Source organism: Physeter macrocephalus, chromosome 11 (genome assembly GCF_002837175.3).
Source record: "Physeter macrocephalus isolate SW-GA chromosome 11, ASM283717v5, whole genome shotgun sequence".
NCBI classification, from domain to species: Eukaryota; Metazoa; Chordata; class Mammalia; order Artiodactyla; family Physeteridae; genus Physeter; species Physeter macrocephalus.
The window spans coordinates 160,998,659-161,026,509 of record NC_041224.1 but is presented as its reverse complement, the minus strand read 5'-3'; the positions used below and the strand labels follow the sequence as shown (position 1 = coordinate 161,026,509).

General features: G+C 41.1%; 1 protein-coding gene across 8 annotated transcripts in view; it reads left to right on the top strand.

The window, feature by feature from the left end:
* STON2 (stonin 2) overlaps positions 1-20,559 on the top strand; it is a 153,063-nt gene extending 132,504 nt beyond the window's left edge. For 7 of the 8 annotated variants that reach the window (XM_028496254.1, XM_028496255.1, XM_028496256.1 and 4 more), the window contains 2 exons: positions 4,500-6,338; positions 11,773-13,601. In XM_028496254.1, the coding sequence (XP_028352055.1) occupies positions 4,500-6,338; positions 11,773-12,143 (2,210 nt within the window). In that variant the 3' untranslated portion in view covers positions 12,144-13,601. The other variant, XM_024133173.3, reaches the window with a different exon arrangement.
* The last annotated feature ends 7,292 nt before the right edge of the window (positions 20,560-27,851 follow it).

Here is a 27,851-nt window from a genome sequence, read left to right as displayed (position 1 = left end):
CCACGGGCCCAGCCGCTCCGCGGCATGTGGGATCCTCCCGGACCGGGGCACGAACCCGTGTCCCCTGCATCGGCAGGCGGACTCTCAACCACTGCGCCACCAGGGAAGCCCTAAAGATAGGTTTTGACCTTTTAATATTTATTTTGTAAGCAATAGAGCATTTTTTTAAAAAGAAAGAATACAGATTTAGAATTTTAAAAATCACCTCTTACCCCACGAGACATTTGTTTTCACATCAAAAAGCTTTTTAGTACATATATACACCTGATATCATGAATCTGTATCATTCCAGCAGCAGCAGCAGTTATAGCAGCTAACATCTACTGAACATTTATTATTTGCCAAACACAATTCTAGCATCTGTATTAAATTTTCACAGCAACCCCGTTAGGTAGGATTTAATATTCTTCTAGTTTCATAGGTGGGAAAGCTGAGACGCAGAGAAATTAAACAACTTGCCCAGGGCTTCCCTGGTGGCGCAGTGGTTGCGCGTCCGCCTACCGATGCAGGGGAACCGGGTTCGCGCCCCGGTCTGGGAGGATCCCGCATGCCGCGGAGCGACTGGGCCCGTGAGCCATGGCATAGCTAATGAGCTGCAGACACGGAATTGAAACCCAGGCAGTCTGACTCCACACTGTAGGCTCTTTCACTCAACAATATATATCATGATCAGCTTCCAGTGAATTAACATCATCAACAGCGTTGTCTTGATTGATGCATGAGATTCCATTTTAGGCGTATAACAGTTGATATACCCAATCTCCCATTATTGGACATTTGTTTCCAATTTTTCCATGATACAAACACTGCTATGATAAACATACCACTATATACAGCATTACATGTCTGTCTTGTTCTTTCCTTAGATAAAGCCTATAAGTAGAATTCTTGGATTATTTTTTTTGAGACTTTTGTACAAATTTTCAAGTTGCCTTCCAGAAAGATTTCTTTTTAACACTTACATTATAGAGTGTAAATTTCCACGTGTCACCAGTAATGATTATCATTCTTTCTAAATCTTTGTCTCTCTGACACAGGGAGAATTGTATTTATTCTTTTTAAAAAAAAAATGTTTAATTATTTATTTTTAATTTTGTTTATTTTTGGCTGCGTTGGGTCTTAGTTGTGGCACGTGGGATCTTTCGTCGTAGCGTGCGGGCTTCTCTCTCTCTAGTTGTGGCACGCAGGCTCCAGAGCACGTGGGCTCTGTAGTTTGTAGCACTTGGGCTCTCTAGTTGAGGCGCATGGGCTTAGTTGCCCCGCGGCATGTGGGATCTTAGTTCCCCGACCAGGGATCAAACCGCATCCCCTGCACTGGAAGGCGGATTCTTTACCACTGGACCACCAGGGGAGTCCTGTATTTATTCTTTTATAAGGTTAAACTCTTTTTTCCAAAGAGTTATTAGATATTTATATTTCATTAGTGAATAGTCTGTTTTCATCCTATTTCATTGCGAGGGTGTATCATTTTTATTAAGGATACACTGTCATTATATATTAAAGAGGTCGAATTTTTGTCTTATATGATACAAATATTTTCCCCCAGAAATTTTACATACAGATTGTCATTTTTTTATACGTGAAAGTCTCAAAGACCATCCTTTAATAAAAAGAGGCTCAGAAAATATATGACTTAACCTTTATAAAAACAATTGAGGATGTCCTTCAGTCAGTGATAAATGGAAAAAAATTAAGAACTCACAAATAGGGAAGCCAGTGTTAACAGGGGATAACTTTTAAAAGTACTATTTGGCAGTCCTTAGGTTCACCTCAAGAAATGCTTTATTTTCATATGAAAATATGAACCACTATGACCTATATGAACTATGGATCACTTTTGCTTTTCATCTATAAAAGTGTCTTTATTAAGATATTTTTTCTTTATAAATGATTTTGTAGAAAAACAAATTCTCATTTTCAGAAATTTGACCTATACCCCACTATCATCCCAAAGGATGGATTTTAAAACAGGTTGTAATCATGGAAGATGAAAATGCCAAAGGAGAGACTTTATAACAGTCTTTTGAAACTTTTTTATGGCTGTCTAAGAGAATGTAAATCTCTAGAAATTAATTTAATTCAAAAAATTTCCCCCCCAGATTTAAAGATACTTCATTTAAATTGTATTATGAGTCAAATGCTTCACAACTGTGTAGGACTTGGTGTGATCTCAAGTAACTTGGCTTAAAAACAAATTTATTGTAAGAAAATTATCTTCAATGGAGACAAAGGCCTTTTTCCCCCCTTGTGTTGGTTTGGGAGAGGAAGATGAGAAGTGCTATTTCGGGGACAAGTCTCCCAACAGAAGAGAATCCTTTAGCAGCAAGAATAAACAGCTTTGGCAGAAAGCCACCCTCCAAAGGAAAAGGACTTAGGGCACATTTTGAACTAGGGAGTAGTAATGAGCTCCAAGGCAAAAAGGATATCCCTGGTACAAGGGGTGGGTCAATACCAGACTGTCTGGGTGGAAATACTGCTTACAAAAGCTCCACAGAGCTGCTTCATTAGAAAGTGATGCATTTTGCGATACACCCCTTGGCCAGTTCTCTAGGGAGGATTAGTTACTGTTCCAAGGAAGTGATTATATTTTACTCAGGGCCACATTGTTCCCTTTAGGCTTCATTACAACAACAACAGCAGCAGTTGTAGTAGTAATAAAATATAAGTCCTACAAACCTGGATTGTTTTCTGACCCTTTTCCCTCCATTTTCTAGAAAATAAATCACTTACACATCTACAAAAGTGGATTAATGATTAATTTGAAGGAGAGTCTCATCTTTAATTTTAAAACGCTTTGAAATTCTTTTGTGATGCTGCATATATAGAAAATACTTTTTGCTCATTATATTTCTGGGGCGAGTGTGGGTATGTATGTATGCTCACTCATGCATGTATTTAGCTTGTATTTTCAAACTGATGTTTTCAGTAGAGGTAATTGCTATTGGTTTGAATAAATATACTTTGAGAGATGGATGAGAGGCAGCCATCCCATCCATGTATAATTACATGTTTAATTATATGTGACATTGCTGATTTGGTGCGGTTGGATATGATATTTGTGAAGATTTAGCAGGATGGTTAAGAAAAGTCAACTATTTGACTTAACCATTTGAGTATTCATTTCTCTTTGATTCCAAATTTCTGGCAGTAAAAACGGTGGAATGGCGGCAGAGATCCCCATCACATTCCTCCAGAGACAGAGAGAACAGAACTGCTCCAAAGCAAAGTTTCTTTTCTCACTCATTCAATTAACAATCCTTCACTGAGCATTTACTATATGCCAGATACAGATTTGTTTTCTGTGCCATTCCTTACTCAGAATCCACTCCTTGCTTTATAAAGGCCTCATTTCCTCCTCCTTCCCATAACCCCAGGAGACACATAGCGTCTTCACTGAAAAGGTCTGGGTCTTCCCTGCATCGAAACTCAACTCCTGTATCTCCTTCCTCGAAGGCCCTGCTAGGGTGGAGTTTTCTTTGTAATAATCTTTTTTTTTTTCCATAAATTAAACCCCAAGATGGAAAAGTATTTTAGAGAAAAAAGAAGAGATTAATATCAGGAGCATTTTCTCATGTTATACATACTTGTAAACATTTTAATGGCAGCGTGTTATTCCATTGTATGCCTCAATTTCTTAACGTTCACCCAAAACTTGGTTCCTAATTTGGATTTATTTCCTTAGGGTGAGATTACTAAGTCATTGTTCACGAATATTTGTAAGACCCTTAATACAAATTGCCAAACCATTTTCAGAGGGTTTGTAGCAACTTATGGTCCCATTAAGGGTCTATTTACTGTTCATATTATAGCACCTTTACCCTCATTGAATACTAAAACTTTAAAAATCTTCACTGATTTTGGGGGTTTAATTTATGTTTTTCTTATTACTAGTGAGACTGAACATTTTCTACATGGTTATTAGACATTTTTCCTTTCTCTTTCCTGGGTTGTCTGTATATGTCCTTTGCCTGTATTTCAAGTTTTTGTATTTTTGTTATTCACTTGTGTAAATTTATTTCATATTAAGGATGTTAACATTTTGTCTTTAATATTTATTTACCACATTTGGGTAAAAGTCTCTCCGATTACATTATTTGCAATCATATTATCACTTAGAGCATATGGCTTATTTTGTTCAGTGAGATCAGCTTTATATCACTTTATGTAGGAGGTAGTTTTCAATGTTTAAAAATGTAAGAATACGTACTTTAGAGTCAAGAAAAAAAATATATTCCAGAAACTTCAATAAAATAAAGGGAGAATGTATAAGAGTTAAATTGCAAGGGACCTGGGTCCTATCAGTGCTTCTGTATTGACGTTTGTATTCTTACTGCTTATTACAAAACTGTGAGAGCTGTGCCCAGACGAAACACTTGAGGACAAGTAATGAAAAGCTTTGGAATTTACTGGATTCCAAATAAAATTCTAGTCATCCCTCATTCCTATACCTCTAGAGGCCCTGAATAGCAGCCCCTCATATGTTCTCCTTTTCCTTTTAGACAATTCTTCCTCTCTTCAGGAAGATGAAGAGGTGGAGATGGAGGCCATCAGCTGGCAGGCCAGCAGTCCAGCTATGAACGGACACCCCACCACTCTAGTGACCTCTGCTCGTTTCCCTAGCTGGGTCACTTTTGATGACAATGAAGTCAGCAGCCCTTTGCCACCAATCACCTCTCCTCTGAAGCCGAAAACACCACCTCTTGCATCTGTGATCCCAGATGTACCTTATAACTCAACTGGGTCGTTTAAGAAGAGGGAACGTCCCAAGAGCACTTTGATGAACTTCTCCAAAGTTCAGAAGCTGGACATTTCCTCCTTAAACCATCCACCTTCCGTGCCTGAGGCTCCTCTTTGGAGGGCAACCAATCCTTTTCTGAATGAGACTCTACAGGATGTACAACCCTCCCCTATAAACCCTTTCCGCGCTTTCTTTGAGGAGCAGGAGAGGCGCTCCCAAGACGATTCCATGTCTGGTACCACAGGCAAAAGCCAAAGAGATTCTCTCATTGTCATCTACAAGGATGCCATCAGTTTTGATGATTCAAGCAAAAACCAGTCACACTCCGATGCTGTTGAAGAACTCAAACGACTCCAAATTGAGGATCCCGATCACTTAGGGAGTACAACACTCCCTGATGATGACCCGATAGCCTGGATTGAACTAGATGACCACCCACCAGGTTCCGCACTGTCCCAGCCCAGGGATGGCTGGCCCATGATGCTTAGGATCCCTGAGAAGAAAAACATCATGTCCTCTAGGCACTGGGGACCCATCTACATCAAACTGACAGACAGTGGGTATCTGCAGCTGTATTATGAGAAGGGCTTAGAAAAGCCATTCCGTGAGTTCAAGCTGGAGATCTGCCATGAGATTTCAGAGCCCCGGCTCCAAAACTATGATGAGAACGGCAGGATCCACAGCTTGCGGATAGACCGCGTCACCTACAAGGAGAAGAAGAAATACCAGCCTAAACCTGCCGTGGCCCACGTGGCCGAGAGGGAGCAAGTGATTAAGCTGGGCACCACCAATTACGATGACTTCCTGAGCTTCATCCGTGCAGTTCAGGACTGTCTCATGGACCTGCCGGTGTTGTCAATGGACTTGTGCACAGTTGGCTTGAACTACCTTGAAGAGGAGATTGCAGTGGATGTCCGAGATGAATTCTCTGGCCTTGTGAGCAAAGGAGACAACCAGATTCTCCAGCACCGTGTCTTGACACGGGTCCACATCCTGAGTTTCCTCTCTGGCCTTGCCGAGTGCCGCTTGGGTCTCAATGACGTCCTCGTCAAAGGGAACGAAATCGTTTCCCGGCAAGACATCATGCCCACCACCACCACAAAGTGGATCAAGCTCCACGAGTGTCACTTTCACAGGTGTGTGGATGAGGATGTATTCAACAGCTCACGGGTTATTCTGTTCAACCCTTTGGACGCCTGCCGACTTGAGCTAATGAGGTTCAGGACAGTATTTGCCGAGAAGACCTTGCCTTTCACACTCAGGACTGTGGCAAGCATCAGTGGGGCAGAGGTGGAGGTGCAGAGCTGGCTGAGGATGTCATCTGGCTTCTCCTCTAACTGTGACCCTCTCACTCAGGTTCCCTGTGAGAATGTGATGGTTCGCTACCCTGTGCCCAGTGAGTGGGTGAAAAACTTCCGCAGGGAAAGTGTCCTGGGGGAAAAGTCTTTGAAAGCCAAAGTGAACCGGGGGGCAAGTTTTGGCTCAGCTAGCTTGTCTGGCTCTGAGCCTGTCATGAGAGTAACTCTGGGAACTGCGAAGTATGAGCATGCCTTCAACTCCATTGTGTGGAGGATAAACCGACTGCCTGACAAAAACACAGGTAGGCAGAGCTTTCTCTTCGGTGAAAACCGCCACATGGTTGTGAAAGAGCTGGGATCAAAGTTCCACATTCTCTTTCCCTATGAAGTGCTGGTTTTTGTTATGTGATAGGAAAGATGATGGGGAGGGATGGGGGAATGGGGGACCAGAAAAGCAAAAATATTTGAGCAAAGTACTTAACACACATGCATGACCCAGTTCACTCCATCTTTCTACTCTCTTACCATCACACTTCTTCCATAAAACGATGCGTTCTTCTTCTCAGCTGGGCTGCTAAGCAGATTTCCAAGGCAGCTTATGATTCTGTATTCTTTTCTGACTTATTAAAGTTTTATCTGGTGTTGGAAGCTATCCTTTTCCAGATCCTAGAAGGCTTCTGGGTTTTGAAGAGATGTCTGTGCCCCAAGTATAGGTAAAAGAGCCAGTTTATGGCCAATCATGTGTACAGTACAGGCCAAGAGTTAGATTTATGATTCCAGTCACCCTGTGCAAGGCCTGTCAATCATAACATCCCAAGTTCAGAGCCAGGATCTGGAGATGGGGAAGGGGCCTCTGATCAGACTGAAGATCCAGCCAGGACATGAAGGTCCAAAAGGACTGAAATCCAAAAGGACAAAAAGTAAGGGGAGGGATGTTTAATTTAAACAAAGGAGACAGTTTACCAGCCCTAGCTGGCCTGCTTACAGCTAGCAGGGGTGCTTCTGTGCTTGAGTGAGCCTGAAGGCAATGACTTTCCTCATGGGTCCGGTGAGATGTGGTGAAATGACAAAACTAAGGAGTAATCAAACCAGCTCTAATAGCTTTATTTCTTAGAGTAAGTCCGGGGGACCCCAGTGGCAGGCAATAAGCCCATGAGCCTGTGACCCTTTAAATCACTTTTCTTCTTGTTTATAATAAACTTTGCTCATCTGTTAAAAAAGTGGGTATTTGGGCCAGAAAAAAAAAAAAAAAAAGAGAAAGAGAGAGGTTTGGAAAAACTGTTGGTTAAAGTCTTTCTCTTATGCAGATATTCTTTTTTCCATTCTCACTATTAAACCCTAACAGTATGTTTGGAGTCTTCATTTCCTGTTCTGAGTATGGAGTGGCTGTGTTACCCTAAATGTAAAACAATGTTGAAGCCAAGAAGCGATACGATCTGGCCAGCACCCCAGGCAGGCCAGGCAGTGGACACACACCAGGGCTTTCTTGTCAGACACTGGGTGTAGCAGTGCAAACTGAAGAGACAACTGGACCTCTGTGTTTGAGGCTGGATTTGCCACCCCCTATTTCTAAACTGACAGAATTTTTAACATAAAGTCTTCCTCTCTGAGCTTGCTTATTCATTTCCCTGAAATCAGCACTGTATTCTCCTGGTGATAGCACTGTGATCTCTGCCTCAGCCGTGAGGCCGATGTGAACTGACGGCAGAAAGGAGAAACCCTCAGTTCTCCTTTGGCATGGATGCCCTTGAGAAGAGAACTGAGGTAACGGGGAAATTTACTGTTTAACCCGCTAGAGGCCTGACGTGAGAAAAGACCTCAGGTTTATGCTTACTGGAATGTTTAGCTCTACAATTTACTAAGCATGTATTCAGATCACTTCATTATGGAATAACTGGATTTTCGAGCTGGAAAGGACCTTGGGGATAACTTAGTCAAACCTCTCCATTCCACAAATGAGAAAATTAAGGACTGGGAGTGACGTGACTCATCACATCCAGGGGTCTTTTTTCTCCATACCACAGCTGCCTCTTAGTAGATGACACAAAACAGACACAAACTCAAAGTTACTTCCACTATGAGAACAGAGATTTGCAGTTTTCTCTGTGTACACACATACCTCATTTGTTTCAATGTTCTTTCTCTCAAATATTTAAAAGTACCATGTGAGGGGCTTTATAAGCAGCAAAGACTGACTGGCTTCTTTTAGCAGAAAGAAATAAATTGTTGGAAAGATATAGGTAGCTCACAGAACTGAAGGAACATGCAGGCTTCAGAAAGGTTAGTTCTTGATAGCAGGAACTGTGGATGTCTCCTCAGGCTGCAGCCTTTGGGACAAACCATCACAGGCCATTTTCTGTCCTTGTGCCACTTCCTAAGAGTAAAAGCGAGGACAGGGCATTCTGACTGACATGACCGCCAAGATGACATGCAGTGCTGGGGAAGAGTATTCCTCGAAGAGGAAGAAAAAAAAAAAAAAAACGATTGTTACCAGAATAAAAAGGGAGCAGATGCAGGGCATGGAATAAACAGTCCTCAGAGACCGCTTTCCTTAATGCTTCCCAGCGGGTTAGTGTAAGGTAGGCTCAAGGCCAAGCAGATGCAGCCTATATACTACATATGTATTTCTAGATTACTGGAACCTTATTTGTGAATGATTTTTAAAATACAGGACAGCATAAGGATATTTGGGGATATTTCTCACTTAAACCTAGCCCCCACTCAATTACTGCTTTTGCTGTCAATCACGGTTGTATATATTTTTAGACGTGAAATCCCCCCAAGAGCTTCTTATTCTACTTCTGGCCAATGGTATATTTCTGTATCAGTTCAGGAAATTAATAGCACCCTTTTTCTGGAAACTTGAGATGTACAGGATCTGAATTCCAGTCAGAATGCAAGTTCTTACCATTGCTGGTGTTCTCTGTGCCCAGCCCCTGCCCTCCCCATCCAGTGTTCCATCCATGAAGCCAGAGAACTGACGATGATCTGTTAGTAACTGTCCCTTTTCTGAGCTCTTCTTAGTCTTGAGATAGCTTTGGGAAGGTGCCTTTCATAGGCCATTTTTCATAATCCTCACACCTCTATTTACAGTGAAAGAGGACTGAACCTCTGCACATCTGCTCCTGCCTGCAGTGGCCCTGCAACCCTAGCCCCAACAGGTAGGATGGTCAGACTGCAGGGCAGCATGGGCCAGCAGGTTGGCATCCCGGGCTTTGTCAGCACCTCAAGCCTGCAGCCACAGCAGGCTTATCCCAATCAAGCCATCAAAAGGCTAACAACTGCCATTGGATTCCAACATGGCTCCCACCAGCAGGGTCCCTCTATCTGTGCTCTCCCAGGACCCCTCCCGTCCTAATCCCAAGAGCTTTCCTTTAATCCTAGAAGGCACCAGAACAAGTTTCTGTGCTTTCCCAGATTGTCTGCCAGGAAACAAAACATTCTGTTCTGCATAGGTAGCTTTTTTTGCTGGAATTCCAGTTCTCATTAGATCAGGTGAAGAGAAAACAATTCCAATATGATTCCCCTTTTATGGAAAATAGAAATCTGAATTTTAATATTAAATTTTCTCAGCTTCATCAAGGAAGATGACATAATGTGAGCTCATTAGTTCATTAACATGAATTAAATTATACTCGTTTTCAAAATTGTACTTCCCTATCTGTCCACTAGCCCTACACATCCATTAGCTGATGCTAAAACTCGAGAGAATGTTGCTTTCATAGAATTTGCTGTGAATACGCTTTGGTGGGGTGAGAAGAGGGGGGTCAGTTTTGTGGAAAGTTATGACTTTCAGTGTTCCAACAATGTGTAAATAAGGGTAATTAGATTAAACTGTTGTTCAGGTTGCTATTGAATTAAATTAAGAAACTCCTCTAAATACTTTGTAATGATCTAAATCTATGGCAATACATTGAGAGGAGTGTAGGACATAATTTGGAGTCAGTTAATGAGTTTTATTCCCAGTACTACAAGTTAATGGCTGAGTGACCTCAGGCAATTTACTTAAACCTTTCAGAGAAATCTCAAGTTTCCTTCAAGTTTCCTCTTTTATAAAATAGGGTTATTAACACCTAGCTCATTAGGAATGGAATTAGTAATGTTTTTAAGTGTTTAGCACAGTCTCTGGCCTGTAATAAGTGTTTAGTAAGTGACAACTATATAATTACATCTGTGGTACACAATTTTAAAAAACTGAATGGATTCATTTTCAAATAATGTAATTTTTACTACTACATATATCTTAAATTCCTTTCCTAAAAAACTGCAATTTCTTCAATTAATTTTCCAAAGTATTACTCTTTAGAAAGACCCATTGAAATATGTTACATTTGTGAAACAGAGCAAAACAAATACTTCACTCTGTTGTGTTTTCCTTGGAGAGCGGGCGTGTATGTCCTCACGCTCTGAGATTAAGAAGTCCTGCCCAGAGGATAAAGGAAATCGGAACTGTTTATTTGGGGAAACTCAGATAACTAAGGGCTGTTTCAGTTACATAATGAAGTCAGAGTCACACGGTTTATCCACAGTGAGTTGCTTTATGGGGTTTCTTACAGCTTCCTTTTTCTCCACCCCGTCACCCTGCAAACCTGTCTTGAGGTTTGAGGACTGTGAGGTTATGACTCAGACAAACGGGTTAAGAACATCTGGGAGTCAGACTGCTGGGTCCAGTTCTTGGCTCTGCCACTTTCTAGCTATGACCTTGGGCAGTTGACCTTACCTCGCGAAGCCTTAGTTTCCTCATTTGTGCAACGTAATAATTATGACCTCAAGGGACTGTTATGAAGATGCAGTGAGAGAATCTGCATAAAGCACTTAGCACAGTACTTGGCTAAGAGTTATCAACAAACGTTTCCTGTTACATCTGATGAACGACGACGATGCTGCAATGGTGATCGTCACGTCACAGAACTAAGTTCTGACTCTTTTCCCTCAAATAATCTAATAACAATCCTCAACTGAAAATCAAACCATAAGTTTGCCTTCCAAATACAGTAGAACTAGCCATAGATTTATAGAGTTAAATAGCGGTAAGGGACGATGCCTGGGATTATCCAGCCTACCCTTTTCCACCCCCACCCCCAACTCGCCACTTCACACATGAGGAATTGAGGCCTGGAGAGAACAAAAAGGACTTGGGTGTGGGATCTCTGCACTTAGGAGAGCTGCAGGTCAAACCCAGGTATCCTGACTATTAGTCTGTGTTCTCTCCAGCGTTCCACATGCTTCCCTAAAGCATATGTGCTGTTTCTAAGAGCTTTGTCATTTATATATGCCGTTCACCCAAAAAACATGCCAAAAGCATTTTTTAAAAAATATAAAATGCTATGAAGAAAATTCATCTTCCAAAGGAAACTGATGATTTTGCTCCAGGTGGCTGTCTTTGATGTTTTATTAGGTGCTAAGTGCTGATCTCTTTTATTCCTTTCTGCCAATCTACAACCTCTATTTCATAGTATTTACGCTGTGTTCACATAGCACTCTGACCTGAGCAGGCAGAATGCACTCCATTTCTCAGGCCATGGGTTTTATTGCTAGGATACCAGGCTACTGGAGTCAGATAGTGTTATGTCAAAGGGTCTGAAGCACGTGCAGTGTGATTTCTGCCGAGGCAAATCCTCTGCTCAGAGTTGGATGCTCTTAAAGACTGCCAGGCCTCCTTTTGTTTGTTATTGAGGCTCTTCCACTTCCTCCCCAAAAAACCTGAACTCTAGATTCTTTGTCCTTCTTTCATAGCTTCTGGGCACCCACACTGTTTCTTCTGCCATCTTGAACTTGGCTCTGACCGGGAAGTGCCTTCCAGATTTGCCGATCACATTAACGTTGAGTTCAGCATGCCTACAACTTCTGCCTCCAAAGCTGCCGTAAGATCCATCTCTGTGGAAGACAAGACGGACGTCAGGAAGTGGGTCAATTATTCTGCACACTACAGCTACAAGGTAGCCTCGGGCGGCATCTGGCTAATGTTTCCAAGTCTGTCTGTTCACCCCCATGCCCTCCCCCTTCTCATTCCTTTTAGCAGTGCCTGCCCAGGGAGCAGGGTATTCTCCTACCACCTTGCAGGCAGTTTACCATGCATAGCTGTGGTTGAGTCTGCTCTGAGTTAAATGAATAATCTCTCTAGCAGGCAAGAGAAAAGTTGGAAAGAGAAGTACAGGCTGATGAAGGAGGAGTATATAATGTCTTTCAGTCATCATGAACAACAGAGTAGTGGGGTAATGGGATTATTATTACTCATTTGTCATATAATTTATGTGCAGGGGAGTGAGTTTGGAAGTGGAGGGAGGGTCAGGAAAATGCTAACCCAAAGCATATATTTCAGCTACAGGTATTGATGAAGTGGATCTGAATGAAGTTTACATAGTGAAGTATGACACTATGTATGACAGTATGACAGTATGTCATGTCACAGTGAAGTATGACATATACCAAGTCACACAACCTGGTCACTGGGCTATAACTGGACAAACTCAAAAGCCAGGCGGCAAGCTTCTATAATAGTAACGGGATCAGGGCTGTGAAGGAGGAAATGAAGTTGGAGATTTCTGACATAAATAGTGATTGTATCCTGAGTAGTTCCAAATTCAATAGGAGGAGATTATATGCCAAAGACAGAAAACAGGGGGTTACTGAAGAAGGACTTGGCAAAGTGGTTTAATAATTTTCTATTCGTAATAACATCCTTAGATTTATATGATCATTTAATTGTTCTTTAAATATTTCCTTACTTGTGTGATTTAAAACATTAAACTACCAAAAAGAACAAATACTCCATCTTGTGGCCAGGAAAAAACCCAGCACTTTCCTCAAACATGACCCTAGTCAACTGTTCTGTCTTGAATTGTTTCCCTCATCATAAGTATCCAAGTGGTATTGAGAAGAGAGGCTTTAATTATGAAACTCCTTCAGCTCAAAGGATTCCCTGCCTGATTTATCAAAGGCTTCAGATGAGGTATATCACTCTCAAGGCAAGATTCATTTATTAATCTCTTTAGAGTTACAGCTACAGTATTTTCCAAAAGATATAGGCAGAACCCTAAACACTACAATACTTATCCATTTGGAGACTTTTTAAAGGGATAAAATAATGGAGAGTGTAAAGAGCCAGCTTCAAAGGAATTCATTCATTTGATAAACCTTTGTGATTGCCTGCTGTATGCCCATGTTATCCGGGTACAATAGTGAACAAGGGCCTGCCCTGTCCTACGGAGTCTGTGGTGTAGTGGATACAGGGTGTAGTGGGAATATACACAGGGGAGCACCTGACTCTACCTGGTGAGTCAAGAATAGCTTCACAGAAGAGGTGACCTTTGAGTAGCTGTGTAAGGCAAAGAATACGAATTTTCCAGGTGGACTGAGAGGGAGAGGAATTCCAGACCAAGCAAAGGGCATGTGCAAAGACAGAGCCATAATATACACATGGCCAGTAGCTTGGTGTGACTAAAGCCCAGAACATTAACCAAATTACAAGGACTCTCAAAGAACCTAGTGAGGTCTTCTCTTTTGGTTTATTTATTTGTTGGGATGTTTTCCTGATATTTCTTCTGATATTTCTCTCCAACTTCTATTCTTGACAGGTGGAAATTGAGCAAAAAAAGAGTTTGAAGCCAGACTTTGAAGGAGATGAAATGGAAAATCCCAAGGAGTGTGGGGTCCAGTGACGAAGCCCTACTGCAGGGGGCCCTGACCTAAGCATCACGACAGGATGTCTTCCTGAATAGCTAAAGTTCAAGGCACTTCCTACCATGGCTACTCCATGTTGGGAACAGTGTATAGGACCTCCCTCTTTGTAGTTACCTGTATTCTAACAGGAAGCCCTAAGGTGCTTGCTTTGGAGAGGCTCTGATCATACCTGAAGCACCTGGGTCACCTGACTTTTTGGAGCTTACTGTATAATTAAGCCTCCTCTCCACTCTGCTTATCTCACAGCACTTGGGTATGGTTTGTGACCGATAAAGTCAGGAAAAGAAACTCCCAACATCATTGTTGGTGCGATTTCCTTCCGATGTTCATCTGTCACTTACATCAGTTTCTGGAAAACAATCTTGAGAAGTTAATTAACTAAGACTCCATCTCTGTCACTCCCCTTAGAAAAAGTTGAGAAAAGGTACAAAACCGATTTCCTCTTTGGGTCTGCTAGACCTTTCATAGGTGTCTCCATTCTTCAAATGTTAACACTATGCAACAGAAGTTTTTGAGATGTTTCCCTCCTGGTTCTAGATAGTGTTGATTGAAACACTTTTTCCATCTTTCTAAGGCATCAGTCCCAGGGTTCATTACCCTGAGTCACAATAGACAATGGAAAAAAGGCACAAGAGGACACTTCTAAATTCTGTGATTAGCCCCACATTCTGCGAAGAGTGGCTATTGAAGAGAAAGCAAAATTGAGCTTACTTTTCTTCATTCTGGGGAAAAAGAACATTCATTGTAAGATTATATTCAATTCAGGAGACAGCTTAAATCTCAGTGAATTTCCAAATTCATACTGAAAAATATAGGCCATTTCTGATTCCTGAAACAGATGGATACATATATCTCAGGCATTTGTCAGGGGCATTTGGGAACTCTTTTTATACCTCATAGCCAGTAGACAGCTGCGTGTCTCTTTAACTCAAACTTTACAGGAAATATAAATTGAAAAGATCATTTTAAAAGCCGTTTCAAAACTGAGCTTGTATGAGCTTTTCCTAAAAATTCAGAGTTTTGATAATCACAGTATTGTAATAGATCTAAAAGGCAGAAAGACTCTAGGGTAGAGATGAGGGAAAGCCATATTTTTCTAATGTTGGGAACATTAAATCCTGATTCTAAGAATCTAGGACACTCAATATTCTTTCTCTTCATCTGTTCCAGCTCACATTCTGTACCTCTGCATCCCAAAGGGGATATGAGCTCAACAATTTAAAGGCAGCTTTTACCTGCCTTTCTGTTTCTCCCATGAAGAATAGAGTAAGGGTTATCCAATTTGTAGATGACATAGAAATAGACATATAACTAGTCTGTTGACTGGCAGATTCGGGATTAGTTCATTCCGTGAATATTCACTGAATTCTGTGTATTGACATTAAGATATAGAAATCATTGTAATTTTTTGAAATACCTGAACATAAGACTGAAACTAAATGGATGAAATTAAATAGGCATTAATGAGAAACTCTATATTCTGAGTTTCTTAAATACAACCCACTAAGTACAAAATGGGGTACCTATGTGTGTACGGATGTGTGTGTTTACCTGTGTGTGTTAATGGGAAGGGTGTTGGAAAGTCCTGGTTTCACAGCAGTTTTTGTATAAAATGTTTTCTTGGGGAAATGTGAGTTCAGTTTTGAATCGGGAGTATATCATAGCTATTCACAAAACTAATGCATTCAGCCTGTAGTAACAGAAGTCTAGGGAGCCCTGCATGCTGCACTGGTCAGTCCACATCTGGATGGAGGGCTGGGTTCAATTCTGGGAACCACATTTTAAGAGAGATGTTAATAAACTGATTGTGTCCAGTCAGGTGGCCAGGGTTGTGGAGAGTGTGATTATACATGGAATAGGGGAATACTTCCCCTGAAGAACAGAAGGTATAGCTGGAAAGGGAAAAAGAGGGAATGATACAATCGCTGCCTTGAAATCTCTGTTGAGCTATAAAAGGGGAGAGGAATTGGATTTTTCCTGTGTTGCTTCAAAGGGCAAAAAGAGGAGCTTTATAGATGACAAATATTTGCTTCAGTATAAGAAAGAACTTTGTAATAAGTGTTGCTCTAAAGAGGAATGGACTCAAACAGTAAAACTTCCAGTTGCTGCAAATGCCCAAAGGCTAAAATAACCCATCCTAAATGCTATGAAAGGGACTCTTAGATTGGATTTAGGCTAGATTCTTAACAAGATCCCTTCTACATATAGGTTTAGTTTCAACAGTGTTTGTTTTTAGTTTGATAAGTGGTTTTTCATGCTCTTTGAAATACAGTGGAGTCTCCTAGAGGTCTTTGTCAACTGAGGACTCCAAGGCATAGCCCTTCCCCTGTTGTGCTAAAAGCACATGAGATTCCTTATAGAAACATTGAAATGGGTTGAAGAGTTGGCAAGGTGAAGGTCATTCTACCACCTTCTTTACCCAAGGTTAGCACCTGTGCACCCTCTCAAGCGCTCTGCTTCACCTGCTAGCATCACATGTGTATCGCTGGTTGGATTTTTTTTCCTGTTGGTTAATTCTCATTGCCTTTGTGCTTTCACCTGGACATTTTTTTTTAAACCAAGGGATGGGAAAATCCCTTCCATGCTATCTACATTCAGCAATCAGATTATCATTCATTTTAAAAAACCTACCACCTTGATTTCATCCGATTTGTTTTCCCTCTACTGTTTTTTGGAAGTTGATTATGGGTAGCATTTAGGGGGTTGGGAAATATACTACTATATATTTTTAGATGTAGTTTCTATGTAGTTTTGTTAATAGCCTACATAGAAAAGAAAACACTGTTGGGCAAATACCTTTTTGATATGCAGATTCTAAGTTTGCCACCCTGGACTTGGATTTTGTGTGTGTGGCCACAAATTATTTGTGGCCACCAATAATCCTTGTCTATGTTATCAGTAATGTGAAAATATTAGAAATGAATTCATTTTACCATACATAGTCTATTACTATTAGAATATCAATTAGATGTCCCATGATATTAAGAGCTGTGCTTTTTTGTTTGAGACTGGTGACTTCCTTTTTTGACGTTATAGTAAAGGAGGATGAGAGATGTACTCATGATATATCAAGCGAGACTATGAGGTACTTTGTGGGCACACCATTAAACTCCCCTCTGCCACTCGTGTAAACATACTACTAGTTATGCCTTATCAAAATTGTGTATTTTACTTATCTGAAATAAAATCTGGACAGTTTTTTTTTCTCTTCTATTTTCTTCTGCCCACCACCTCCCCCTACAACCTTCCTGCATTATTGGCAGAGCTCATAACCCTTGAGAACATTTTTTTTCTTTTTGGCTGTGCTGCACGGCTTGCGGTATCTTAGTTCCCTGACCAGGGATTGAACCCAGGCGACTACATTGAAAGCGCCGAGTTCTAACCACGGGACTGCCAGGGAATTCCCAAGAACATTTTTTTAATGTAAAATATTTCTTATTTGAAATTAGAGTAATTTCCTTTCAAATCCTGTAGATGAGGGCAGGAGCTTATTTCCCTAGAAATTCATATTCCCAAGAAATGTGATCCATGGAGGCAAGAAATGGCTCCTATTCTTTGTTTCTAGTACCTACCACCAAGTTAGTTTGGAATATAATAAGTTTCAGCTACCTTAAATCCTGTGCTGATAGGACAAACAGATATTAATGAAATAAAGGAAAATTACTTAGGTATTCAATAAATGTTTGCTGAATGAATACTGACACTTAGACTCTAAGACTACCTAACTCTTACTTATCAAACACATTAAAGCACACAAGCATGCTTGTATTTCCTGGAGAACTTAAATAATTTTTCTTTCCTTGCCTCCATTGTCAACTAGTGATAACGGTCAGCACTTAGGCACTTAATGTGCATCTGAACTTAAACTGCAGTATATCTTATTCATATTGAAAAACATTTTTTGTGCCCAAAGATAACAGTAGCACAGATGCTGTCATAGTCCAGGTTGATTCAGTTTTGTTCTTGCAAGTCAGACAGCTCTGTGAGCCTAAGCCTTGCCCATTCGAATGGTGAGGGAGAAGAAAGCATTTAATAGAGTACATGGACAGTCTTGGTGTGCTAGGTCTTTGTTGTCCCCAACCTTAACCACTGACCAATGTTACTGCATATTTATTTTGTCACCATAGTGAGAAAGATGGAGGCCTGGGGTAGTAAGGCTGAAACGTGTGAAGTGACATCATGATTTCAGAGCTGCTTTAAATCTCATAAGTTTCGTGGTGGGGAAACAGAGAATGATCTGAAATTTTTCTTAAAAATCTTTAAAACATTAAGTTGATTTGACTAGGAAGCACTGCCATTTAGCCTACTTTTAAAATTTTTCCCAGGTGGGAATGGTAACTTTAACTCTTCTACGAATGATGATTATAAGTTAATTCTAGCATATCTAGAGTTTAGGTCATGTTAAGAATGCACCAGGAAATTCAAACAAAACTGACCAAACAGCTAAATCCACAAAAAATATTATCTAGTAAAGGAATTATCTCTTAACATTTCACTAACAAGTGTCATTCAAAACATGACAGCTCTTATATAAAATTAGTCATAGCATTTTCACCAACTTCTAAACATACTGTCATTACTAGTGTCTAAGTGCCAATTCCCTACAAGTCACCACCTCTCTACCATTTCTGAATTATGTTCTTTTTAAATGAAACTTGCTTTGGATATTGCGACTCATATTTATGTACTTAAGGAATTAAAAGTGAAAGAGACATAAATGTAGAAAATAAATGTGTGTCAGTAGTATTTTCCCATGTATTAACTAAAGTAGGAATATGGAATTTTTACATTTCTTATACTGTGCCTTAGCAAATCTGATTGAGAGTGTAGTCCTTTTAACAACTGGGGGAAAAAAGAGTATCTCTGAATTTGCAATTCCAGGCCTGTAAAGGCAGAAACTATCCATAGCAATGTGTTTGGTAGTGCCTGGAGAGAGGCAAATAATAACTGCATGTAATGAAAAGCTATAAAAGAACAGAATCAAAAAACAGAATGGCAATATGAAAAAATAAAGTATAGAGAAAGGACAAATACAGCACTGGCCACCAAACCTCAAAATACTTGAACTAGAGGCCATCCCTTAAATGTAAGGAGCTCCAGGAATAATAAAAGATTGCCTAGCAGGGATAAACAACAGAATTAATTCAGTTCAACAGGTATTTGGTCAAGGTGCTGTCCCAGTAACCAGCTTCCCTAAAGGGAACTAAGGCCAAACACAAGGACACTGAGGACTGTTGATGTAAAGACATTGGTGGGCGTGCCCTTTATCAAGGGAGAATTGGGGTTTCTATGAATCTTTAAAGGACACAGTCATGAAGACAATCATCATGTTAAGTCACTTGCAATTTTCCCGGTTGGGCTTCAGAAGCCTCAGCTAAAAAAGCGAGGACGCTGGACTGATTGTTCCCTCAGATCCTTTCCAGCTCCAGTGTTACGGATTATTTTACAAACTATCTTTGGTGCCACTGTCAGTGATACTTCATGTCAATAGGACTCTTCATATAATCTTAAGAACCAAGAAGTTTAAAATTTGAATACTGGGAAAAGCAGCGGGCCCATCTTTTCTCTTTTAACGTCTCTATCCTTACCATCTGCCCAGACAACCCTGCAGTCCTCTATTTTGTAGTTGCCTTCAAAACACAGATAAACATGGAGGATCAAAAGGACGGTGAAGATCAGTTGGAACACTGCTCTGGAAGTTCCTCTGGCATCACCCAGCACAACAGTGGTGTGAAGGTGAAGAGGAACTGATAGGATTTTGGGTACTACCTGAAGTAGAAGTTGGTCTAACCCTCCAAGGGGCTATCTCGGGATGATCAAGGATTTACAGATATGTCCTTTTATACAAAAGACTGCAGAAATCGAGGGAGGAAAAAACACTCAGTAAACATTCTGGGACTATCTGTGACACAGTTATGGCCAAAGGAGATGGAAGGGTCAGTCCTCCCTATCCTCACAGTCTCTTAGTAACATGAAAATGTAATTATTTTTTAAAAACGTGTACAAGCTACAAAATAGCATCTCTTTTGTGGTATGTGTTAATTTGATTTTAGGTTCCTGTACTAAGAGTTGCTCAAATATAATGGCTCAGTTCCAGCCGGACAAAGTAAAGGAATTCTAGCATCCTCTTCCTGTTCAGTCCCACCTTCTGCCTCAGATCAAACCCTCAGTGCTGGCTGTGGACACCATCTAGCCGCACTGTGACTGAAGCCTTAAGCACCGCTGTCTTGCCTCTGTGTGCTTCAGGGTCAGCACCCACACGTGGTTTCCAACGGGAGTGGTTCTGGGAAAACAGATGTGCAATCAGATCCTGACAGCAACCTGTCGGACCAAAGCAGCTAAGGGTTTTGAAGTACTGGTGTGACAGAGGGAAGAATATGAACTCCTCTGACCCTAAGTCAGCATACATTTAACCTTTGTGTCAGTCAACCTGCCAACAGAACCTGGAGAAAGTTTACCATATCCAAGAAATGAAACAAAATCAATCAGTGTTTTAAGTCAGGGAGTGCTAAAAGAGCACCCCCTCCTCACTCTCCATTTTTCTAACGCTCATAGAGCATTTCAATGTGTCAGGATGGAGGGACCCAAGATCCAGTGAATGATTCAGCTGATCCAAGGCTTGGCTTTTCCTTCCTTCATCATCTATCCTCATTCAATGTAACTTCTTGTACTATGTGATTTATTTTATGTAAGAACAGCTTACTTTAAAAAAATGTGCCTATGTAATAAAGTCTACACACTGGCTAACTCTATAGAGGTGAGGTTTTGTTTTTAATTGTTCTGCTGATTATCATCTGTAATACCCTTTTTGAGCTAGGAAAAAGAGCTGTTAATAAAAATTTTAAAAAAAAATCTGTCACTATGCAAGATTTAATGAGGTCAAGCATAAAAAAAAATATTTATTATTAAGAAGACTTATCACCCTGTTAATATAGTTAGTGATCATAAGCTGACAAGTTAACAAGTGACCTGTATCCTAGTTAAGTTTATCATGAATGTACTTTAGTCAATTCAAGATATATTTATTGCATTGATATTTTGTGTCTAATTCTGTGAGAAAACAAACAGTTCCTAAGGTGGTTTGTTTTTGGCAATAAGTACATACACATATAAGTAAGTTAGAAATGTAACAGAGCACGTAATCAATAACAGAGTATTTGAATTATGTTCTTGGCATACTGTCAGCACTCAACAAATAACTGTTCAACTGACTGATGAATCCAAGTGACCAATGTCAACATAGACAGAAAAAAAATCAATACGGACTAGAATACTTGGGAGATTTTCCTAAGAAAGATGGTTTTTCAGTGAGATCTGGAGGAGGGGGTAAAATTTAGCTCAGTGGCAAGAGGAAGGGAGTTTAGGGTTGGGAAGAGGCAGGTGTAAAAGTGGTTGGATTAGCAGGTAAGCCTGACCTGGGTGAAGGGTTCATGCACATCAAGAGGTAAGAGTGACAGTGAGGCCACGCTGTGGAAGAGCTGGCCTCCAGGTTGAGCGTGGACTCAATCTAATAAAGGCTATGAAGCCATTTCAGAATCTGGCCAATAAAGCATTATTCTAGAAAGACTAATCTGTCTACAATGTGCAGGGTATTCTGGTCTAGGGAAAAGATTAAACGCAAGGAAAACAAAGGTTTTTTGGAGTAAACAAGAAAGAAACAGAGCTTTGTGTTTTGTTTAGTTCAGACAGACCACAGACATTGCAAAATACAGTTATCTACAAGGGGAGAACTCAGGTCAGTTCAGTGGCCCCCTGCCGTTGAGAGAACTCTATCCTGAACACAGAATTTTATAGCCTAGTTGGTACAAAATTAACTGATACTAGGAACTGTTATCAGGTGCACAACAGGGTTAAAAGCCAAACAAGAGCATAAAATTTTCTTAAGTTGTGGATTCTGAGGAATATTCTACTCCTTCCCCCTATTCTTCCATCCCTATCTGCCCAGAGTCCTCTTGAACAAGTTTTGAGACCTAATTGTCTAGGTCCCACATTATCACAAGGTTTTAGCCTCTAAGGTTCCCCTTTCCTTTTAATATCCAAGTGGAATAACTACTCAAGTAACTGCTTGAAGCTAAGTATGCTCCCTAATGTTCCTCAGGATTTGGGGGAGGGTGAGATGAGAATGAGGGGAAGTGAGGATGAGGATTGAAATGTCCTCAGTGTCATTTGTCAGCTTTTATTCTAAACTCCGCCCCCCCCAGCTCCTCTCTGATCACCTCCGACTGCCTCCTCTGTATTCCTCCACACTGGGCAGCTTTCTGTATTCCCAAAGCATAATAATATGACCTAACACTTAGGTAGTGCTTATACTCTGGTGCAGCAACCTGTAGTAAGTATTTTAGATGCATTATCTTATTTAATGAAGGCAGCCCCCTCTCTCCATTCTGCAAGGCACTAATAACTCAAGGCTGGTGGTACAACCAATGTTTACTGAAGGTTAGCAATCAATGGTGAGTATTTACAGCACAAAACAGGAAAAGAACTTAAAACTGAATATCAAATATCCCAGTTTTTAAAGTTCATTACCCATACCCCACAGAGGAAGTCCTTATTAAACATCTTTCTTGGGGCTTCCCTGGTGGAGCAGTGGTTGAGAGTCCGCCTGCCAATGCAGGCAACACGGGTTCGTGCCCCGGTCCGGGAAGATCCCACATGCCGCGGAGCGGCTGGGCCCGTGAGCCATGGCCGCTGATCCTGCGCGTCCGGAGCCTGTGCTCCGCAACGGGAGATGCCACAACAGTGAGAGGCCCGCGTACCGCAAAAAAAACCCCAAAACCATCTTTCTTGCTCAGCTCTAGCCTGAGTAAATGGAACCAATCCCTCAAGTCCCCAAACCACTGTCTCACTGCCAAGGGAAAACTGAAAACTCTTCTTAAAAATCCCATCTTAAATGAGAATTAAGTTCTAAAGTTCAACACTCTTGAAAATCACTTAAATTGTCTATAAAATAAAGCAGACTACAGTGTCAGTCTTCTTTAATGAAAGTTGCTCTATGACCCTCAATTAATTTTTCAATTTCTTCACTGAGGATACCAACAGGAGTCATCACCACCAAAAATCCCGGCCACCTGAACAATGCCTTCCAGTGCATGGTCAATGTGGGGAAGTCATAAAAATGAGTCACACAATTATTCCCTGAGTTTTACCAACATGAATTGACTGTTTCAGTCTTGACAGCATCTTTTATCTGCCTCACAGACCCACTGAGTGGAATGGCAGACCAAATAACTTGAATAGAAGTATAATGTCTCCATTGTACTTCACTTTATTATGCAAAGCAATTTTTAGTTCCACTCTATCACCTCCTGTTATGGACCCACTGAAGTATCTTCCCAAACTGAAGAGAATTATATCTTAGATCTCCAGAAAAGAACTTACAAAAACTCACAATTTTTCTTTAGTGGTGTCAAAATTACAGATAATATCTTTCAAGAGGAGTTAAAATCAAAATACATGTACTTTCCTCCTCAGCACGGTCTAGGTAAACAGAAAAGAACAGGATAAAATCTATTCTCCACCTGTCAAGAGCACACCCCAGGGGTCAAGACTTTTCTCTCATCTCCCTCTTGCTCTCCTCCCCTCTCTTCTTTTCACTAATAGGCATAAAGTCCTGACAGCCTAGACTAATCTGTTGGCAGTGGCACAGAAAGGGACATACCTCAGAGACTGGGACAGTCTCCAGTTACTTCTTCCCGTATTGAACTCTTTTGAACAAACCCCTATTGTACATCTCTTCTACTGCTTTTGTCACTTGTGTGTTGCCTTTTAATGTTTTATATTTATTAGGTTTCTCCTCCTCATTAAAAAGCAATAGAGAACTGGCCTTCTCAGCATGTGGCCAAAATGCACCAAAAGCAATATGAATCAGTAAGCGTAAATCAACATGCAGTTGAATATGACTAAAATTCACTCTGTATTCAAGACTTCCTTGAAGTCAACTCCTCTTTCCACCTCTGAGCCTCTGCAGTCTGGGAAGTCTTCTCTCTACTACTGCTTTTCTTTCTCTGTGCAAGTCAGAGGTTACTGCTGTTAGAAATTCTGCAAGAACGTTTAATTCTCCTGACTTCCAATGCAGTACAAAATTTATCTCTTAATTTCACTCTCAATACACATCTAATAAGGGGATGACAATTGCAATGAAAAAAGAAATGCTCAGTGCAAAGGATACAAGTATTTGGCGACCAGACTGAATGCTGGGGCAAAGGAGAAAGAATCAACAATTTTGAACACTGAACCTGCTTATGTTTATCCTGCAATCCTGCAAGTAGCCTATCAGAAACCTAATGTTTAAAAAAACACAAAAACAAAACCGAAAAACTTGCTATTTCTTTTGCTACCAAAATAACAGATAACAAGTTGTATACCAATGTATTCTCTCCTGAGATTTTAAAATGATGAACTGAAAGAGTACCCAAGACATCAAGTTAAGGCTCAGTCTGGGAAAAGCTAAGAAAGTCTATGTGATTTGTCGAGAATAACATATAAAAGGCTCCAATCAAGATGGTGGAGGGGGCTTCCCTGGTGGTGCAGTGGTTGAGAACCTGACTGCCGATGCAGGGGACATGGGTTTGTGCCCTGGTCCGGGAAGATCCCACATGCTGCAGAGCAGCTGCGCCCATGAGCCATGGCCGCTGAGCCTGTGCGTCCGGAGCCTGTGCTCTGCAAGAGGAGAGGCCACAACAGTGAGAGGCCCGCGTACCACAAAAAAAAAAAAAAAGATGGTGGAGGTAAAAGACCTGTACTCAGAAAACTGTAAGACACATACAAATAAGTTTGATGAAAGAAATCAAAGACGACACAAACAAATGGAGAGATATACCATGTTCTTGGATTGGAAGAATCAACATTGTGAAAATGACTATACTACCCAAAGCAATCTACAGATTCAATGCAATCCTTATAAAATTACCAATGGCATTTTTTTTTTTTTTTTTTTTGTGGTATGTGGGCCTCCCTCTGCCGTGGCCTCTCCCGTCGCAGAGCACAGGCTCCGGATGCGCAGGCCCAGCGGCCACGGCTCACGGGCCCAGCCGCTCCGCGGCACGCGGGATCCTCCCAGACCGGGGCGTGAACCCGACTCCCCCGCATCGGCAGGCAGACGCGCAACCACTGTGCCACCAGGGAAGCCCCCAATGGCATTTTTTTACGGAACTAGAACAAAAAAGTAGGAGTACTTTTCCTATTACTCCAACATAAAATTTATGTTCCTCCAACATAAAATTTGTATGGAGACACAAAAGACCCCGAATAGCCAAAGCAATCTTGAGGGAAAAAAACAGAGCTGGAGGAATCAGACTCCCTGACTTCAGACTATACTACAAAGCTACAGTAATCAAGACAATATGGTACTGGCACAAAAACAGAAATATAGATCAATGGAACAGGATAGAAAGCCCAGAGATAAACCCACGCACCTAACAGTCCCTTCAATAAGTGGTGCTGGGAAAACTGGACAGCTAGCTACATGTAAAAGAATGAAATTAGAACACTCCCTAACACCATACACAAAATAAGCTCCAAAAGGATTAAAGACCTAAACGTACGACCAGACACTATAAAATTCTTAGAGGAAAACATAGGAAGAACACACTTTGACATAAATCACAGCAAGATCTTTTTTGATCCACCTTCTAGAGTAATGGAAATAAAAACAAAAATAAACAAATGGGACCTAATGAAACAAAAGAGCTTTTGCAAAGCAAAGGAAACTACAAACAAGATGAAAAGAAAATCCTCAGAACTGGAGAAAATATAACCCTCTTGCACTGTTGGTGGGAATGTAAATTGATACAGCCACTTTGGAGAACAGTATGGACATTCCTTAAAAAACTAAAAACAGAATTACCATATGACCCAGCAATTCCACTACTGAGCATATACCCAGAGAAAACCATAATTCGAAAAGACACATGCACCCCAATATTCATTGCAGCACTATTTACAATAGCCAGGTCATGGAAGCAACCTAAATGCCCATCGACAAGACGAATGGATAAAGAAGATGTGGTACATATATACAATGGAATATTACTCAGCCATAAAAAGGAAAGAAATTCGGTCATCTGTAGAGACGTAGATGAATCTAGAGACTGTCATACAGAGTGAAGTAAATCAGAAAGAGAAAAACAAATATCGTATGTTAACGCATATATGTGGGATCTAGAAAAATGGTACAGATGAACAGGTTTGCAGGGCAGAAATTGAGACACAGATGTAGAGAACAAACGTTTGGACACAAAGGGGGGTAAGGCAGCGGGGTGGTGGTGGTGGTGGTGGTATGAATTGGGAGATTGGGATTGACATGTATACATTATAATATGTATAAAATAGATAACTAATAAAAACCTGCTATATAAAAATAAATAAATAAAATTTAAAAAAAGTTTATGCTGACTAAAATATATTTATGCTGTTCTCTCAAAGAGAGAACATAATATATGATTCGAATTTATATAAAACTCTAGGAACTGCAATTTCATCCACAGTGACAAAAAGCAGATAAATGAATGTCTGGCAGAGGGAGGTGGATTAAGAGTGGGAGGGAGGGAAAAAAAAAAGAATTATGTGTGGAGCTCACTTCCTCCCACAAATACATCAATAATATATCTATATCTGGAACAATTCTCACAGAATACCTAGTGAACACTTGCAGAATTTCTCAAATACCCCAAATCACAAGAAAGATCTCCATGTAACCAGGTATAATGAAAGAAAGAAAGAAAAAAAAAGAAGTCAGGAAAGGACTTGCATTCCTGGGAGGGAGCTGTGAAAGAGGAAATGTTCCTGCACCCTGGGAAGCTCCTTCACTGGCAGGGAGGTCAGCTGGACAGAGAGGGAGTTTCAGAGGCTTGGAGGAGAGCACAGCAGTTGGTTTGTGGCAGGCAGAAGAGAGAGAGACCTGCACAGATGATCTGGGCCCTTGCCCTATGCTCCCGAGCCTGAGACGTGTGTCCACTGGTGTGGGCGGGGGCTGGGTGCTGAAACTCGGGCTTAAGAGCACAGACCTAAGGAGAGGACTGGGGTTGGCGTGTGGAGACAGACTGAAGGGGCTGGAGCATGGTACAGGCCGCAACCAGGGGTGTATGCGAAGCCTGGGCCCACCATAGAAGCGAAGCACCTTTGTTAAGGAGTGTGGAAGGAAGGAAGGGGGTACCCATAAAAACCTCTTTCTCTCTTTCTCTCACATGACTTGGTGCCACCTCTACGAGTTCTGGGAGTGCACCAGCGGGTTGCCCACACGTGGTAGCAGGGCAGAAATCTGAGTTGTGCAGATTTACGCCTCCACCGCCAGCTTTGTAAACTCAGAGCCTATGGGAAATCTGAGTGGAAGATAGAATAATGGAAATCACCCAATCAGAACAGCAGATAGAAAACCAGATTTTAAAAAATGAAAGCAATATAAGAGCCTATGAGATAATATAAAGCTTGCCAATCTACACATAATAGGGATTCCAGTAAGAGAAGAAAGAGAAAAGGGGATCAAAAATGTGCCTGAAAAAATTATGGCTGAAAACTTCCCAATCCTGAAGGCGGAAAGAGACATCCAGGTACAGGAAGCACAGAGGGTCCCAAACAAGATGAACCCAAACAGATCTATAACAAGACATCGTATAAAATGGAAAAAGTTAAAGATAAGGAGAATTCTAAAGGCAGCATGAGAAAAAGAGTTAATTACAAGGGAACCCCCATAAGACTCTCAGCTGATGTCTCTACAGAAATACTGCAGGCCAAAAGAGAGTGGCAAAATATATTTAAAGTCCTGAAAGTGAAAAATCTGCAACCTAGAATACTCTACCCAGTGAGATTACCATTTAGAATAGAAGAAGAGATAAAGAAGTTCTCAGACAACCAAAAACTAAAAGAATACAGCAATATTAAACCTATCCTAAAAGAAATATTTAAAGATCTTCTTTAAATAGAAAAAAAGCGGGCTTCCCTGGTGGTGCAGTGGTTGCGCGTCCGCCTGCCGATGCAGGGGAACCGGGTTCGCGCCCCGGTCTGGGAGGATCCCACATGCCGCGGAGCGGCTGGGCCTGTGAGCCATGGCCGCTGGGCCTGCGCGTCCGGAGCCTGTGCTCCGCAACGGGAGAGGCCACGGCAGAGGGAGGCCCGCATACCACAAAAAAAAAAAA